At 41.1% G+C, this 13,355-nt stretch overlaps 1 protein-coding gene across 4 annotated transcripts in view; it reads left to right on the top strand.

The window, feature by feature from the left end:
• The first annotated feature begins 859 nt into the window (after positions 1-859).
• KRAS (KRAS proto-oncogene, GTPase) overlaps positions 860-13,355 on the top strand; it is a 42,491-nt gene continuing 29,995 nt past the window's right edge. The window contains exons 1-4 of one of the 4 annotated variants that reach the window (XM_054719216.1): positions 1,011-1,039; positions 1,810-1,904; positions 3,112-3,208; positions 5,123-5,244. In XM_054719216.1, coding sequence (XP_054575191.1) covers positions 5,134-5,244 — 111 coding nt within the window. In that variant the 5' untranslated portion in view covers positions 1,011-1,039; positions 1,810-1,904; positions 3,112-3,208; positions 5,123-5,133. Of the gene's footprint in view, positions 1,040-1,809; positions 1,905-3,111; positions 3,209-5,122; positions 5,245-13,355 lie in introns of all 4 variants that reach the window. The other 3 variants (XM_054719217.1, XM_054719215.1, XM_054719218.1) reach the window with 3 other exon arrangements.

Here is a 13,355-nt window from a genome sequence, read left to right on the forward strand (position 1 = left end):
AGGTTTAACTGTCCCGTTTGTTCAATGTGTTAACTCCCTGAATGTTAACTGATCAATCTCAATCTTCTAAATTAATGTTTGAATAATTCTCCTCGGGTCCAAACCGTCAAGGACATTTCTACTTAAAAATAATTAGCCTTCGGATGGTGCCCTCAGGGGCAATGGGTGTATTTGAGGTCCCTGTTCAGAGTGACCTGTGATGAAACAGCAAAAGCAAAACAACAGACCCTTTGAGTGATAAAAAGGTTGGACAGGTGGGTCAGGGCTCGGGGCTAGGTTCCCAGCTTCCGTGTGAGGCGGGTCATAACCCAGCCAAGATCCGAGAGCCCTGGGGTGGGGGGCCGCCTGCCCCCTCCCCCAGTGGGTGACCGCCTGTTTATTTACGTGCAGTCAATGTGAACAAGTGTCGGCAGATCCCGAGGGCCGGCGGGATCTTCGCAGCTTCTCCGTGTAGACGCGATAAGGGTGAGGCAGGCTCGCTGGCGGTGTGCGTGTGGCCGACCGCAGGCGGCTGGGGTCCGAATCTGCGGCTGCGGGTTGGGCTCTGCGGCGAGAGCCTGGGGGCGGGGGCGGGCCGCCGCGTGGGTCCAACAGTAACACCTCCCCCCCGCCCCCCGCCGCCCCGCCGGCTGGCCTCCCCCACCCTCCGCCGCCCCGGCCACCCCTTCCTCCGCGGGCCCGGCCCCGCTCCTCCTCCCCGCTCCTCCTCCCCGCCTCCCTCTCTTCCCTCTTCCCACACCGCCCTCCGCCGCTCCCGCCCCGCACGCCCGCCCGCCGGAGAGGAATCGAGCGCCGAGCGCGTCGATAGCCCTGCCCTCGGCGGCCGCTCGGCCCCGCGCCCATCGGTGCGCTCGGAGCTCGATTTCCCTAGGCGGCGGCTCCGGCGGCGGAGGCAGAGCGGCGCGGCGGCGGCGGCGGCGGCGGCTGCTCGGCCAGGACTCCGGGCCCCCGCCATTTCCGACTGGGCGCGAGCGCGGTGCGGGCACTGAAGGCGGCGGCGGGGGCCAGAGGCGCGGCGGCTCCCGGGTGCGGGAGAGAGGTATGGAGCAGACCTCCTCGCCTGGGCCCCTGCCCTGGACCCGACCCTCCGCGCCCGCGCCGGGCGGGGCCGGCGGCGAGTGAATGAATTAGGGGTCCCGGCGGGGCGGGGAGGGTCGCGGGACCCGGGAGGGCGGGGGCCGGGCGCTGTGGGGCGGAGGGAGGGGGGGGGAGGCGGTCTGCGGCGGGAGGCGCGGGGACGCGGCGACGCGGGGAAGGAGGAATAGGCGGTGCGGGGCTGAGGAGGGTGAGGCTAGAGGCGGTCGCCGCTGGTACTGCTTCCTGGACGGGGAACCCCTTCCTTCCTCCTCCCCGAGAGCCGGGGAGGCGGCCGCGGAGAAACTCGCGGGCCCGGCGGGCTGCCCCGCGGGGCGGCGGGGGGCGGCGGAGGTGACTCCCCTCGCGCTGTCTCCCCTCCCCCTCGGCGTCCTTCTCGCCCTCTCCCTTCGCTCCCGCACCTCTCCTCCCCGCCCCGCGCGCGGCTGGCCTCGGGGCCGCCTTCCCTGCTGCTCGTAGCATCTCTAAGGACGGAGGAATCAACTTCGCCCTCGAGCGCAGACCCGACGGCTAGTGGTCCCCTTTCACTGTGTCAGGGGGGGAGGTGGGAGTTGGGGGAGGTCACGCTTTGGAAGAGCAGAGGAAAGTGCTTAGAGACCACTGTCGGAGGTTATTGTGTTTGGGGGAGGAAAAAAACAAATGCATCTGCAGCCGAGTTCCTGACGGCTCCCCTCCCCCATGCATGGCTGTGACATTGCTGTGGCCGCCACAAAGGAGGAGGTAGAGATGGTGGTGGAAGAACAGGTGGCCAACACCCTACACTGTAAGAGCCCGTGACTTCGTGAGAAGGAAAAAGTTAATCCCAGAAGGTCTGTTCTTGTTTTGCTTGGTCAAGTTAAAACCCCACGCAGAAAACCCGCAGAGCAGAAGCGGGGCTTTTCCCTGGTGTGGACAGGAAGAGCCAGAACCATCCTTGAAGTTTCATTTACCTGCTCTTGTCCTGTCCCTTGGCTCTTTGATGCTACCCTCCTCCTTACAAATTTGACCCTCATCCCCCAGAGGTTTTACTCTTAAACAGCACTCAAAAATTTTTGCTTTAAAACTGAGTTACAGGAGGAGTTTCATGGTAGCAGTCTTCCAGCCAACTGCCTGAAATACTCTTAGGCAGGTGCATGCTATAGCTGGAGTCCTAAATTAACCTTCAGTCCCAATAATCCATCAAAACAAGGGGTTAAAAACGGAGAGGTATTGTCTAATTTTTACCCAGCATACATGTTACATTTGTAATGGAGACATTCATCTAAAAAGGAATTGTAAAGGTACAAAATCTGTTCATAATAGTCATCTCAGAGTGAACCATATGAGAGATGTCCCTCTTAGGCCCAAAATGCTGACTCCAACATAGACATCCAATATGGGTGATAGTAATGCTGCTTGCTCTGAGACTATCCATCCACAGGCACACTTGGTTTTAAGAGGTAGTAGATGAAATGATAAATAAAAGTGATTTTTTTTTTCTTCCCTTAACTGGATCTTGTGTTCTGATCACATTTCCACCCCTTGCTAGCTTTTGTAGCTTTGGGTGAGGGGGCTCCTTCTGGCATGTGATCTTCAGTAAGCTTCCTTGGGAACCCAGTTTTCTCTCCTGGACTTAAATATTATTTGATTTTATAATCCAGTTTAAGGAATCCCCCCCTCCCCAGAAACAACCACTCATAAACAAGTAGACCAGAAGGTGTGTTTCTCTCAGGGTTCACACATGTCTATCAAATTAAGTTCTAATCCAGTCTCTGTCCACAGGATCTCCTAGGCTAGCAAACTTTTTTGGTGTAAGGATCCCTTTATATTAAAAGTTATTGAAGATCCCAACGTGTGGTATGTCAATATTTACCATCACAGAAACAAAAACAGAATTTTACACATTTCTTCATTCATTTAAAAACAGGAACAAGGAGCCCATTACTTGGTAACATAAATAGCATTTTTTAATGAAAAATAACTTTTTCAAAACAAAAAAGTTAGTGAGAAGGGTGGCATTGTTTAACACGTTTGCAAATCTTAATTATATGACAATAGGAGACATCTGGATCCTCATATCTGCTTCTGCAGTCTGTCGTGATCACACATCTGGAAAACTCCACCGTACACTTGTAAAAGGACAAGAGTGGAAGGGGTAATTGACAATGTAGAATTTTTATGAAAATCGTTTTTAACCTCTTGGACCCTCTTTCCCCCAAAGCCTTGGGAAGCCTAATGGGTTCCTGGACCACTTTTGCAGAGTTAGGCTATCCAAATTATTTTGCAGAGTTTGGTGGGCAGGGATACATTTTGGTGTGATTCTCATCTATTCCATTTGCTATAGCCTGTATTTGGAATAAAAAGTGGGAGCAAACAGAATGAGATACATGTTTGTAGTGGCTCCCAAGGTGGCCTTAGACAAGAGCAAGTAAGGCTAGGTGGCACTGAGTAGGCCAGGGATCTGGAGTATAACAGTCTTTGATAACAGCAGTTGTCTGGCCTGTATGCTCTCTGTGAGGGGGCTCAGGAGTAGGGTAAGGAGGTGGTTAGTATATTATCATTTGGAAAACCATATTATCTTTTATTTTTCTGGGACTATTTGGATAATTTTTGGCCTTCAGTAAATAGGGTGCTATATGTATATAGTGTTTATATCTGCACATTCATTAATTTGGGACTACTTATAATACATTGTGCATTTACTGCCATTCTTTTCATGGTTCCTTATTTGTAATAATATCATGTAGTTATTGAGGGAGAGAAGATAAAATTAAATAAATTCATTTTATTTCAAAAAGTTTGAAACAACTGACTAAAAAATATTTTCAGTCGTGTACTGATAACCTTACAAATTGTCAATATTTATTGCAACTGTTGGGAGATGATGAGATGCAAAGAGTAAAAGTCGTGTGGATCCCTGAGAACTATTCACTCACATCTTTTAAAAAATTTCTTATTAAAAGCAGTGCTTATTTTTAAATTTTATATAATTATATTTTTCTTGTGCAGAGTACTGTTTTTCAGCACTAATATAGATTTATATGTTGTGATTGATGATTAAATCAACTGTGCTTAATATTTCAAAATTCTCCAAGTTCTCTCAGTTTTTATACCATTATTTTCCCCAGCAGATATTTTACAAATTAAATTGTTCATCAATTATTGTCCTGCCCTAGCCGGTTTGACTCAGTGGATAGAGCGTTGGCCTGCAGACTTAAGGGTCCTGTGTTTGATTCCGGTCAAGGGCACATGCCTAGGTTTCGGGCTCGATCCTCAGTTAGGGGGTGTTCAGGAGGCAGCCAATCAATGATTCTCTTATCATTGATGTTTCTCCCTCTCCCTCTCCCTTCCTCTCTGAAATAAATTATATATACATATATATATATATATATATATATACACATATATATATTTTTAAAGTATTGTCCTTACCTACTTTGGTGTCTCAATTTTTATTTTCTCACTACACAGTGAACTTTATTTGACAATTCTTCCACCCTCCTTCCACTCCCATCCCACTGTCTGGTTCTTTCTAACTACCAAGGAGAACTATGATGATTCTTTTAAAAAGTTTTCTGTAGCTCTTGGCTCCAACAAAGACACTCAGCATATCCACTTGTAACTCTTAGGGGCCATAGCCAAACTAGGAGAGATAGCTGTCAGTAGTTTTATGTGGGTGTATCCACAGGGTATCAGAGCATTGTGCTAGACACTTGTACTGAGTAAAGTCATGGCATGTTCCTTTGAGAGCCATTAACTGCTATAGAACAGCAGACTGGCTGTTTAGATAGAACAACCTGAATATATGATAAAAGAACTTTGTACTCTGAATGCATTTTTTCTGAAATGTTGAATGGGCAAGTTTGTAAATACAGTATGATTCATTACAATACACATCTGTACTTAACTGAAGTTTTTATCATTGAATTTTGTGAGATAAAATTTGAAATAATTCTCCATATGAAGGTGAATTTGTGTTAAAAGGCATTGATAGTGTGTTTGGCTTCTATTAATCTCATGTGTGATACTTGTTCTAATTTAGTTACATTTTCATTATTTTTATTATAAGGCCTGCTGAAAATGACTGAATATAAACTTGTGGTAGTTGGAGCTGGTGGCGTAGGCAAGAGTGCCTTGACGATACAGCTAATTCAGAATCACTTTGTGGATGAATATGATCCTACAATAGAGGTAAATCTTGTTTTAATATTATGCATATTGATTTGTGCAGGCCCATCCTTTGGGTACAAAAATGTTGCATTACAAGACAATTATACTGAAAATAATTTTATTAAGTTATCAGAAATGTATTTAGGCTTTAAAGCTTTACTCTGAAGTTATACATAACCATAGATATGGAGAGCCTTTTTTCTCTTGGGAAATCTCAAGTTTCATGACATTCCTTCTGTGTTTGTATGTGTGCATTTCAGAGTTTTGTGAGAAAGTGAAATGTGAATATACATTTTACCTGTACCTAACAGTCATTTTTTTAAAATGTGGCTATTATTTTTATAGGTTTTTTGTTATTTTGATGTCATGTATTAGATTTGAATTGTATTGGTGAAGTATAATCATTTGAAGGCTGATTAAAAAATGTAATTAGTATTTCCCTGTTTCCTCTTCATATTGAAGTAGTGGAGAATCAACAGCTACCTGATGCATTTTTAAAAGCTCATCCTTTACATATATAGATGACTGTATATCTCAGATATATATATATATATATATATATATATATATATATATATCACTACCAATCCTTTGCTTTGCAGCACTTTAATTTACTCAAGGAAATATTAGAATTTTTTATTACAAATTGATTAATAATTTTCAGACTTTTAATGAAAAATCACCACACTAAAGTCCAACAACAAAATGATAGAATGAAGGCCTGAAGGAGACCTTGAGAGGTCAGGTAGTATCAAGCACATAAGGATTAATTTAATCCCAAAGACCTGTAGGAGGGAATGGCACAGCTGTCCTTGTTAACTCATATCCAGAATTACTATATTTTATGCATAATCTGAAACTTCATGTTAAGTTTCACATCAGTGGAGATGGAAATAAGAATACCGCCTCATCTTTGAAATAGACTTATATGGTTGGATTATTTCTTAGACTTCTTTACCCCGGGTAAAGCAATCCAAGCCCCTAGATTTTATTCTAGGTGTGATATACCAATTGTTCAAGTCAACTTTGAAAAGTTTCCCAGAACTTTGCGTCCCAAGCTGTGTAATGTCGTTGACTGTACTGAGGTAGGTTCTGAGGGCTTTGGTGCCTTGGGAAGATGTTTATGCAATTTAGAACTGAGGATTGATTAGATAAGTTTTATAAGGAAATCTATATATATATAAAAGCCTAATATGCAAAGTGTCCCCTCGGGAGTTTGACCGACCGGGAGTTCAATCGCTTGCTATGATGTGCGCTGAACAGCAGGGGACGGCGCGGAACGAAGGAAGGCCCCGGCCAGCAGCCAGGGAAGGGAGGCCCCAGCTGGCAGCCAGCAGCCGCTAGGGACCCAACCTGTGCACAAATTTCATGCACTGGGCCTCTATGTTAAATATTTTTGGTACTACAGGGAAAAAAATGAAGAAATAAACATGTATTTGCAAAGATTTGGTTTAGACAGAGGAGCAACTTTTATTTGGCTTCCACGTTTAAGAATTTGCAGTAAAAGGGAACAGTGCTACTGAAGTGAACCACCTATATAATAGTCTCTATATTTGCTCTCGATAAGTCTGTTCAATGCTGTATGATGGCTATGTTTTGTTTTGTTTTTTTGTTTTCCAGGAGTATTAAATAGTTAACTCATTTCCAAAGCCAAGGCTACTTGGCATACTTCACCATTTAAATCAGAAGTGAAAGGAAGTTTTAAATAGAATTCAGGTTAAGCATGAAACTGTTCCTAGGATTTTGGAAGATGGTTTTAGCAGAAGTACCCTCATCTTCTCTGAAAATCTGAGGAATTTCATTATACTGTTTCCTACCAGAGGTCATGAATGCTATATGTATGATAATGTGATAAAATAGGTTAGGAAACCTTTTGGTCACAATTGTTAAAGTGCAATATAAATAGAATAGAACTAAATCTAGAAGTTAATCCTTTATTTTGGGGGAAGGTAGAAAATATTTATAAACTCAAACCCATAACTCTGATTATGATTTCTGTCAAACCAGAAGACTTGACTCTGGGAACATCGATTACCTGTGAACTTTGAAACTGAGGTTCCTCGCTAGTTTAGCCACCTAGGAAAAGGTATCATGTAGAGATTGTCTCTGAGGCAACTAACACACTAGATTCTTGGGGTATAGTTCAACTACAAGAAAGGTAAGAGAATTAGTTTATTCTAATAAGCAGTTAAGCAAAATGCTAACTTGATGTTTTTGTAAAAACTTTAAAAGGAGGATGGGGATATCACTACTGCTGTTAGGTTTTGATTGGTGGTGAATAATGTAGGTCAGAGAGAAAATGAGAGAGGACATAGACTGCACATTTGGAATCCTCATCAGTTTTCCTGCATTAAAACAAATGGAAAGAAATTGCAAAAATTTTTTTAAATCAAGTAATACCATATTTTCTAGTGGTTTAAAATTTGCCAATATTTTCATATTATGAGATAGATAAGGAAGGTGGTCATTGTTTCTTTCACTTTATAGATAAAAATGGTCTCTGAGAGGTGGTAACTTGCCTAAGATTCTTGCCTAGTAAGTGGTGGCATTTTAAGTTTTCTGAGACTAAGTTAAATGGAATTTCCACTCTATCCTTGTATAACTCTTTAAGCAAAGAAATAGTTAATATTGGAAGCTAATTCATATCAGTATACCAAAATTTGATCTTAAATACTGTCTAATGGCATCTTAATGGCAGAGATATGATATAGAATTAGATAGGAATGACACATTTGTGGAGCATGTTTATATTTGAGGCTATGTACATGGTAATCACCTATTCTGAAAGATTTTACCTTTATCTTTTATGAAGTCCATCAAAGAGTTCTAGAGATAATGAAATACCTCATTAGTGGTGCAAGATTACTAAAAACTCAAAGCCATCCCCTAAGCATAATAACCAGGCTAGAAATAATGTATGTTTTTATAGTTTAGAGATCCCTTGTTATTATGAAAACATGTTCTCTATAATGTATTTAGCAAGGGAAAATTTGATAGAAAAAGAAAAATCTTGTCTTTAAAATAAACAAGTAGTTAAAGACATTGAAATCAGAATGATCAGTTGATCAATTAGCAAGTATATTACTAGAGGCCCGTTGCAAGAAGATTTGTGCAAGACTAGGCCTTCCTTCCCCTGGCTTGGCTCCTGGCCACCTGGGAGCCTGCAAGTCTTTGCTCTCGGCCTGAGCGCCACTCCTGTAGCTCCCTCCGCCCCCGCCCTCCCTCTCATAGCAAGCATCCCACCATGTACAGCTGCTCTGCATATGCAAATTAGCCCACCATCTTTATTGGGTTAATTTGCATACTCACTCCTGATTGGGTGATGGGCGTCACGGAGGTATGGTCAACTTGAATCTTTCTCTTTTATTACTGTAGATATGTATCTAATGGATATAGTATACTAGTAAAAATAGATATAGAAAGAAATCTTTTTTCCAAGCTCTTAATTTCATTGACATCTGCATGCTTCTGTTAGTGTTACACACTTATAATTCAGTCCAACTTTTATGCCCTTCTTTGATGAAATAGTTTCTTCCTCAGTAAGGAAGAATGGGTTCATAATTGGATTGATTTGTGCTATCTTTAGTGCTCTGAGCTATAATCACCAAGATTTATCAGTTTCTCTGTTTTTTTTTATACATAAACTTTATTTATGGAATTTCTTTTACTTGCTAAATAGGGTATTTAAATTATAGCGAGAAAATTTGTAACATTAAATTGTATTGAAAAATGGTGTTAAAAAAGCATTATGTAAACTTGCAAGCTATTATTTTTCTGGCTTTTCTGTGTGTCGGTAGTCATCAATGAGGAATGACTTTGCCTTTAGGGAACATTTGTCAATATCTGGAGATGTTTTGTTGTCACAACTTGAGGCGGGGAACTGCTGGCACCTATGGTGGGTAATGCACAGGACAGCCCCACAACAAATAATTTCCTGGCCCAAAATGTCAGCAGTGCTGAGGTTGAGACCCTAATATGTGTTACACATAGCCTTAAACATTCTTTTTGTTTTTAAATATATTTTATTGATTTTTTTACAGAGAGGAAGGGAGAGGGATAGAGAGTTAGAAACATAAATGAGAAAGAAACATCGATCAGCTGCCTCCTGCACACTCCCTTCTGGGTATGTGCCCGCAACCAAGGTACATGCCCTTGACTGGAATCGAACCTGGGACCCTTGAGTCCGCAGGCCGACACTCTGTCCGCTGAGCCAAACCGGTTAGGGCAGCCTTAAACATTCTTAAATTGTTAAACTCAAGTCCCTGAATAAGGTTTATGTTAGATTTTCTAACAGATTTAAGCTTTACCTTTTCTAAACCAGTAATACATTATTTATTTACTTATATATACATTCACGTGTGTGTGTGTGTATGTGTGTATACTCTAGCTTCCTATTAAAACATTCTGTTTTTAAAATAAGGTAATAGCAGTTTTGTAAATGAAGTTCTCTTCAAGGCTGTGACCAGCTCTTCTCCCCCTTGTAAATGAGTGCCCTCTACTGGTCAATTTATTTGCTTTTATAATGAATAACAGTAAAATACCTCCTAAATTTGGAGATTTTTCCTATTTGTGTGTGGGGGGATAATCACTTTATAAGTATATTAATTTTATTTAAAAGTTTTATTTATTTGTTTGAAAATCTAAAGTATCATAATTTACTCTGCTAATATTAAGATTACTCTGTGGACTAGTTTAGCCTAAGTATGTGGCTGAATGTTTTTGACTAAGAAAGGAAATGTAGTCTAGTAAGAAAAAAGAGGGGAGGTTATTTTGCTTGAGGGAATAAAAAGTGGCTCTGAATTTCTTTACATGCATGCAGGAGTGATGTGTTAATTGGGTGTTAGGAAAGGTCTATTCAAAAGTGGCAAATTGTGGAAGTTCACATTTTGTAGATTTTTATAGGATTGTAGAATAGTTGTGATCATGTGAATTTTAGAACAAACTTACACAAAATTCAGGTTCTGTATTTTGGTCAATTTAAGATTAAGTATTTACTTAATAATAACTATTTGTTAGACCTGAATGTTAAAAGTTATTGGACATGTTTTATTCTTATTTGAGTTTTTATAAATACAAAGCTTTAAAAACATACAAATGAAAGTTGATAATGGAAATAAGTGAAAGGAAAAAATGTTAATGGGTTGGCATTTCTTAAGAGGATTCTGGTTTAAACAATGCAGTCAATTCTTAAATTCTGTAAATATTTATCAGTGCCCACTTTGTACCATACAGTCTTCCTAGGGGCTGGAGACACATTAGGAGCAAAGGGACCAAATCACTGCCTTTGTGGGACTTATTAGTCTTAGAAGTATTTTGAAGAGCAATGTTTCTAGACAGTGATTCTAATTACATATAACTTAATTTAGAGGCTTTATGCTTTAGGAGGGCAGTAGATTTCTTTCATCTCTTAACGATATTATTTATCATAGTTTCTAGGTTTATGGAACAGTTATAATATTGTGATCTTAAATTAGAGAGAGCCCTAGCCTGTTTGACTCAGTGGTTAGAGTGTCGGCCTACAGACTGAAGGGTCGTGGGTTCGATTTTGGTCATAGGCATGCATGTACCTTGGTTGTAGGCTCCATCCGTGGCCCAGGTTGGGGTGCATCCAGGGAGCAACCATTGATAATGTCTCTCACATTGATGTTTCTCTCTCCTCCTCCCTTCCACTCTCTCTAAAAATCAATGGGAAAAATATCCTCTGGTGAGGATTAACAAAAACCAAAACAACAAAGAATTGTAGATATGGGTAATAAAAATGAAATAATTGAGAGGATTAAATAGGGACATAGTGCTTATCTTACTTAATTTTTTAACTTTTTATTTTGAAGACTTTCCAATTTATGGAAAAGTAGTAAAAAATAGTATAATGAATACCAGTTGCTCTTAAACTAGACATACTTGCTTTCTCTATATATGTGTGTGTATGGCTACTTTGACACTATAGTGTGAGTTGAGTAGTTTCACCAGAGACCAATTACTATCTGGCCTTTTATAGAAAAAGTTTGTCAATCCTATTCTAACAAGATGAGCATTCCCTTACATAATCACAATGCAATGTCGAAACTTAGGAGATTCAACATTGGTACCAAAAAAAAGTACCTCATATATAGCCCATAATCTAATTTTGTCACTTCCCAGAATGTTCTTTTTTAGCAATTCCTTTTCTTTTTTTCTGATCCAGGATAAAAAAATTAGTTGTCATGTCTCAAAATCTCTTAATCTATGATAGTTTCTCAGTTTTTCTTAGTCATTCATGACAATGGTACTTTTTAAAGAATTCAGACCAGTTGTTTTGTCTGATTGTTTCCTCATAATCAGATTTAGTTTAAACAGTTTTGGCTGGAGAGTACTAGATGATGTTATGCCCTCCTCTGTGCATCAATTCAGTAGGCACAGGTTTGTCCCATTATTGATGATGTTAACATGATTATTAGGTTAAGGTCATGTCTGTTTTCTCTCTGTAAAGCTATCTTTGCTTCCTTTATAATTGATATGTACTCTGTGGGGAGTCACTTTGAGAATATAAATATCCTGTTCTCCAACATATTTGCACCCAGTGAGATATAGCATACACTGATAATTCTCACCAGAATAAATTACTACCAAAGTGAATGTAAAACAGTAGTTAATCTTCTGACTCTGTCATTACTTCTACATTTATTGGTTGACAACTACCATAAATAACGGCTCTGTTTTCTTGTCACTCTCTTTTTTCATTTGTTTGGTTTGCCATATTTGTACTAGTATGAACTCATGTATTACTTTTTTATTCAATGTGTTAAATTGATTCTCAAGTTTGTTTTTTTATATAGCCAGTGGAATCCCTTTCAAACTGGCCTCTGTATCCTTTTGGCATGTTTCCATCAGTTTTTGAGCTCTTCCTTACTTCTGTCACAGTGTGTTCCAGGTTCATCTTGTTCTTTCCATGGCCGCACCCTGGATTCAGCCACTTGTCCAAAGAACCTGAATCCCTTTTAGTGGGAAATTATATTTAAAAAAACCTGGATGTTAGGTACATTTATTGTGATTGAGGAGTCACTGCTTCTAGACCTTTTCCAATGGACAGAGCTAAGAAATACCTTGTATTTAAAAATCATGAGTTCATCCTTCCTCACCCCCTCCATATTTTCATTCTACCTTGTATAAATTTTAATGTTAAACATTAGACATGTTGAAATAAAAATGATAATGTCAGTCCTAAATTCTGTTCTTGCAGTATTATGTAAATAACACAAGTTGAATGAATTAACATTAAGTTAGCTTCTTTATTTGTATAACTAGAGGCCTGGTGCACAGATTCGTGTACTGGTAGGCTCCCTTGGCCTGGCCTGCGGGGATCAGTGGATCTCCGCGCCACTGCAGCCTGGCCTTACCCGCCACCTCGTGTTGAGCTCCAGCCTGCTATCCACGTTGATCCCACACAGCACCAAGTAGTGCATGAAGCGGCAGTAGGCCAGGGAGGAGCCTGAGCCCGGGCTGGGCGCTTTGCCACTCCTGCTCACGCCGGCCCTGCTGCACCTGCCACCACCGCCCACTGCTGCTGCTCAGTAGGCTCGCTGCCTCTCCGCTGCGGTCTCTGTGCCTGTCCTAGGGCTATACCAGCGCACCCATGACTGCGCAGCTACTGCTCGTCATCGCAGCCTCCACTCGTCATCGCAGCCTTGCGGAGAAGTGGCCGTGGGCTCACACACAGTCAGTCCCAATGGCAGGACTGGGAACCATGAGCCTGGCGCCCATTAGCTGAACGCTGCGCCCGCCGTGGGAGCTCACTGACCACCAGGGGGCAGCTCCTTCATTGAGTGCCCCCTGGTGGTCAGTGTGCATTATAGCTACTGGTCGAGCGGTTGCTTAGGCTTTTATATATATATATATACACACACACATATATATTAAATATTTTTCTCCATCGAGAAAAGTAAGGATCCTTTCATTTTTAAAATATTCTTAAACCATTTAGGAAAATATTTAGGAAAAGATTGAGCTATTTGACTACATAAAAAATTAAGACATCTTTAACAAAAATACAAAACAAATGGAAGTCTGTGAAAACTTTGCATCATATATCAATCAGAAAGCTCTATAATATAACTTTTAGAAAAAAGCAAGAATCAAAAAGGAAAGGGGGAGGG

Source organism: Eptesicus fuscus, chromosome 7, assembly GCF_027574615.1.
Source record: "Eptesicus fuscus isolate TK198812 chromosome 7, DD_ASM_mEF_20220401, whole genome shotgun sequence".
NCBI classification, from domain to species: domain Eukaryota; kingdom Metazoa; phylum Chordata; class Mammalia; order Chiroptera; family Vespertilionidae; genus Eptesicus; species Eptesicus fuscus.